The following is a 5,592-nucleotide window of genomic DNA, read 5'->3' on the forward strand; positions in this document are numbered from 1 at the left end:
GAGGAGGTTGAAAAGAAAAGGGGGGAGGTTTTGCAACGTCCTAGAGATGATTTGCAGCAAACGCGCTCAATAATTCTGGAATTCCTTGGCATCGTTCAATCACAAAAAAAAAATAGCAATTAAAAAAACAACCCAGAAGTAACGAGGGTGAACTTCAGCAATGGGATTAATCCTCTCAGACAAGAGGAGGGGGAGCTGTGTTTCCACGGGGTATTAAAGCCAGATGAATGTTAACTCTTAGCTTGTGAAAAGCTGGCAGCGCCCCGCGCTCCTCCGGCAACGAAAGTGACCGCCGGAGAGGGGAAGGGTGCTGGATATTTTTGCCTCTTTTGCTGTTTTAGATTTGATCAAGGAATAAAATAGGAAGAGGCACAGAGCTGGAGGGAGGTGGGGGAGAGGGGAGAGGCCAGTGTCTGCCCGCCCCCATCACGCGTATTCCTCCCATCAACCAAATGTAAACGAGCACGGGGAAAATTAATGTGTGCCTTGGTGGTCTGGAGTCATGGCAGCCAAAGGGAGATTTGGGAGCCAAGGCATAGGCTCCAGCAATGCTGGCAGGGAGCTGCACACACACACATGTGTGCAGGCAGACCCCAGAGAGGAGAAGGGGCCCAGGAGCCTGGGGGAAGAGCAGACCCACAGCCCCGGCAGAGCCTGCCGGGAGCAGCGCGCTCTCGGAGGTGGAAAATGAGGTTCCCGTGCCAGGAGAGCCCTGGGACGACCTTGTGCTGGGGGTCCCTCCACTGCAGCCCCCCCAGAGGGCAGCTCAGTCCACTGTTGTCACAGCTGAGAGTGCTGCAGCTCCACAGGGGGGGGATCAGGACCCCCAGCAATTCTCCTGCCTTCCCCTCCCAGCCCGGGCGCGGGGCACGAGGGGTGAAGCTGTGGGGAAAGGATGGAGAGGAAAGGGATGGGGAGGGGGGGGCTGGGGGTGCTGCCAGAGAATTACAGTGAAACTGGCAAGGGAGAGGGGAAAAACATCAGGTGGGCATGGGGACAAGCTATTTTCCAATACGCAAGCGTGTGAGCTTCCTGCCAGAATACTCCCTAAATTCCTTCTCCCCCACAGCAAACAAGGCTGTTCTATTTGCCAGAGGGTTTTGGCCACGGGTGGTCCCAGCTCCCCCACTCCCCACTCTTAGGGGAGCACACTGCCACCAAGGGGTCAGCCAGAGCTGGGGAGGGGTGGTCAGGAGCCCCTCTACACATAGGACGACCCCCCCTTCACACATCCCATTGCACTCAGCCCCAGCACAGCAAAACAGAGGGTGCTGCTGCAGGCTGGGGCACCCAGCTTCATCCTGGGGGCTCCAAATGAGCCACCCCCAAGACGTGGGGGCCACGGATGCCTCCCCCCACACACACCAGGAGAGGGTCAGCAGCTGGGGGGATGCCACGCTCACCCCTTGGGCTGCCAGGGCTGTGCCCCACGTCCAACATGCAGTTTGCAGCCCCAGCCCAGCTCCCACTGCAGCTGGGACAAACCACATCCCCTCTCTGCTGGCTCTCCTGCTCCTCTGGCAGCACTCGGCGTGCCAGCCCACGTCCCTGTCCTTAAAAGACACTCTGGGGCCAGTGAGGGGCTGCAGCCCCACAGGCAGAGCACTGCCCCTGTTGTGTCGGGGTAACTGGGCTTTTTTTGGTTGGTTGGTTGGGGTTTTTTTTCCCCTTTTTTTGTTTAGAAGGGAGAGTGACCACAGGCTGTTGCTCCTGCCCCTTTGTGCCCCGCTCTGAGGTGCCCCAGGGTGAGGCAAGGGGAGGGAAAGCAGCTGAGCCCCAGGGCTGGGGGCCAAGCAGCAGGGTGGGTGAGGCAGACAGGATTCAGTGAATGGAGACCATAAATAACTTTGGAGAAAAAAGCAGGAGGAGCTAAAATGCTGGCCCTCAAGGTGAAAGTCCTCCCTTCCTGCAGTGAAGGGGGATGGAGGGACCCCAGGGCAGGGTCCCCTAGCCTGGGGACAGGCCCTCATGGCTGTCAGAGCAGCCTGAACTTACAGTTTGCTCTGTCTGGTGAGCACCCCAGGAGCCTGGGCACCAGCATTATCCCTACCAGTGCCTCCAGGCATCTGTCAGAGGAGAGGCCCAGGCCAGGAAGACAAATGGGCCTGTCTTCAGAAGGCAGCTGCAGATTCCTGGGGGATGCCCAGCTTCCCCACGTGCTGCCACCCAGCCCTCCATGGAGGGCCAGAGGGCAACGAGCCTCCCCTGCCACACAGCACCCTGTGCTCCCCCCATCCCTGGTCACAGGGACACACTGGAGAGGGTGGAGTTCCTTGGCTGCACCCCTCACCTGGGTTTTTTTAAGTGTCATGGAATCATTGAGGTGGGAAGAGAGCTCTAAGATCATCAAGTCCAACCACCAACCCAAGGCTACCATGTCCTGAAGCACCACGTGGCACCAGGGGGCAGAGAGAAAGGAGTAGAAATAGCCTAAAAGTTGGCTAGATGATGTTACATACACCCCTCAAGGATTAGCAAGATACTTTTTCCAATGAGTACAGGTTCTCTTCCAAAATAAACCTACATCTTGAAACCATTTCCCACCCCCTCCCCCAGTGCTTTCAATCACATTCTAGCTCCACTCACCCCCTGGCCCCTCAGAGTCATTTTTGGATGAGTCTAAGTCTTTCAGAGGGTTTTCTTTCAGGCCAGCAGGTGATCTGGAACAGATGGATCATCTGCAAAGCTGACATGCCAGGGGTTTTCCCTCTCCACCCCTAGGACCATGCTCCCCACTGAAGCAGCTGAGAGCAAGGCCCTGTGGAGGAGGTCTGGAGCAGGAGTGAGAACCTGTGGCACACGTGTTACCACAGCTTTCAAACTCAGCCCCACCACAAATTTGTGCCCCCTGTTATTTCAGACCACTGCAAAGCCACTGTTGCAAACAGCCTCCAGCTCACAAACATGAAGCTGGTTATTTGAACCCCTCTGGGTTTCCCTCCTACACTTTTAGCCACGTGTTTTTGGGCTGCCCTCTCTCTTTCTTCACTTGTTGACTGCCAAGTCTTCCCCCCCTGGGGGTTCTCTATTGCCTGAGGCTGTCAGGGTTGCATGGGACACAGCCTCTGCCATCCCTGGCTCCCCTCAAGGACAAGGGACCCACACAGCACAGCACAGGGGTGCTCCATGGTGGATCTGTTGCTTGTTCATCCAGTCTCTGGCTCCAGTTTTGTGAGCTCAGCTGCTGCTTGCTCCTGATCCCCCCCCCTCAGCCTTTGCTGTGACAGGACCACAGCAACAGGCAGGTCTCCCTCTTTGGCACCCACACCCTCAGTCACAATTTGGTAGCTCAGGGTGATTTGGCTCCAGGAGAGGCCTGACAGACTACTCAGTGGTGGCTTTGATTTGTCCTGAGGGCCATGGTGGGACCTTCTGGTTGTCCCAGGAGACAGAGCTACTGGTGGTGGGTTGGGCTGAGGGGAAAACAAGGGGCTCAGAGTGAGAAGGACCCGCTGGGGCTGAGGAGCTGTGCACAGCCTGCCCTCCTAAATGCAAACCATGCCCTGGGTAATCCCACACACCTCTCCCCTCCTCTCCCTTCCCTCTATCAGGCCAGCAGAGCACACAGCCCCCTTTCTGCTCTGGAATGTGTTCTCTGAAACTTAATCTCAGCCCGGGGCTCAGGCCAAATCCCCCAAGAGCTTCAGCCCTGTGACAGCCCCTCCCACCCCCCTCACAGCTCTCCCCTGGCCTCCCCTCCTCACCTCCTCCCACCCAGCCCAGCCAAAACACTTCACTCCTCATCAATGCATCAGGGACCAGCCCACAGCTCCTGGCTTCAGAGCCAGCCCTGACTCTGCACTAACATCTACACTTGTTCATTTTCTTAAGACTTAGCCCCAAAATCCCCCTTGGTGGGAGGGTGAAGCCCTTTCCACACCCAGGGGATTCCACCAAAATCTTCACACATCTCTGGGAAGATCAGAAGATCAGACTCTCCATTGCCTAAACGAGGGTGGTCCTCACAGAGCTCCCTCATCTCCAAGCAGGCCTGGCCTGCCTTAGCTCAGCTCTATCCAAATACAGCCACTTTCTCACATTTGAGCACAATATCTGGCCCAAACCAGGGGCCTGGAAGAAAAGTCCTCCACTCTAAGACATCCTGTCCCATGCACACCCATCCCCTTGGTCTGTTGCCAAGACCAGAGGGCAGCAGTGAGGAGCTTGTAAGCTCAGGGCCAGGCACAAAGTCCCAGCAACACGGTGGCTCTTTGCTGCCATGCCACTGCAGCTTCACAGAAAGAGGACAAAGCCCTGGAAAGGGGGAACGTGCCCTCCCTAGGAGCACAGCAGGGGCAATGAATACAATCTCCTGCCCCTTGAAGACAAAACCCTCATTAGGAGAGCTTGCAGATGCTCTGCTCTCCTGTATCCCCCTCCTGCCAGCTCCTGTGCCTGCCCTACCAGAGGAGGACAGCACAGCCTCTGCCTTCAACACGTCCATGCAATCATTCTGCCACCATCTCTCTCCCTCACCTTGCCTTTTGGCACACAGAGGACCATTAGCCACTCAATGCAGATGCTCAGGAGCAGCTCCTCACCACAACCAGACCAACCTTTCACTAGCATGAGAGCTGCTGCTTTTGGCTAGGCTGGACCCCCAGGCCATGCAAAGAAGTGCAGCACAAGCAGGGCAAGGGACTTCACTTTCTGTGCATCAGGAAGGCAGGAAAACTTTGCACACACTGACCCAGCCCTGCAGTAGCCCAGGCAGAGGTTTGGCCATCAGCACCAGCAGGTACTTTTTGGTAACCTCAATCAAGATGTCAGCAACTGGGCAAGTCAAGAAACCAACTGTGCACACAAACTCCACTGCTCAACTATCTCCTGCTCTTTGTGGTCTTAGAAAAACCATCAGTGCAGGACAGGTCTGCAGCCCACCATGCAGGAGCACTGCTTGGGTCATGGCTAGGCCACGACATGACATCCAATCCATGATTAAAAGTGCTACAAAATGGCCTAATGAGCCTGCCCTCGATGACAGCATGAACCAGTGAGTATGGATGAGCCTCTCAAGAGGTGTGAGTGACACCCAAGCAATGCAGCAGACAGCAGAGGACCAAAGCTACTCACTAGCTAAGGTGACCACTGCAGGGACACTGGCAATGACTCCTTCAGGCACACGAGCAATGCACTGGTATCTCCCCACGGTGTGGTTGTTGAGAGCCAGGATGACAAGCTTCCCCTGCTCCATGTGGATACCCAGCACCTCAGCCCAGCCAGCAAGCTCCTTCCCATTCAGTCTCCAGGTGAGGTTCACTCTTGGGGGGTCCACCACACACCCCAGGCTGACTGGGCCCCCAAGCTTTTGGACAATGGAAGCAGGTTGCACTGTGACCTGTAGAGATTCACCTGTGCAGAGGAGAAAAAAAATAGTGGGAAGAAGAATGTGAGACAGCAAGGGCAGAGGAAAAAAAATGCAGTGCTGGCACCTTGTGCATTTCCCACCTCTTCTGCTTGTGCTGCACCTTCCCCTTAGACCCCACCCCACCCACCCACCCTAGAGCTCAGAGGTGCAAACCAGCCCTCTTTCTTCTTGGCACCACCAGAGATGTCCACCTCTGACTGCACCTCCTTCTCCTCTGGAGGAGT

General features: G+C 56.2%; 1 protein-coding gene across 1 annotated transcript in view; it reads right to left on the reverse strand.

Annotated features, from left to right (window-relative positions):
* LOC103776567 (brother of CDO-like) overlaps positions 1 to 5,356 on the reverse strand; it is a gene marked incomplete at its 3' end in the record, with an annotated part of 9,329 nt that extends 3,973 nt beyond the window's left edge. Inside the window, exon 1 of the mRNA XM_008944079.1 lies at positions 5,074 to 5,356. Within this exon, the coding sequence (XP_008942327.1) occupies positions 5,074 to 5,194 (121 nt within the window). The remainder of the gene's footprint in view (positions 1 to 5,073) is intronic.
* Between the last annotated feature and the right edge of the window lie 236 nt (positions 5,357 to 5,592).

Source organism: Merops nubicus, unplaced genomic scaffold (genome assembly GCF_000691845.1).
Source record: "Merops nubicus isolate BGI_N331 unplaced genomic scaffold, ASM69184v1 scaffold39927, whole genome shotgun sequence".
NCBI classification, from domain to species: Eukaryota; Metazoa; Chordata; class Aves; order Coraciiformes; family Meropidae; genus Merops; species Merops nubicus.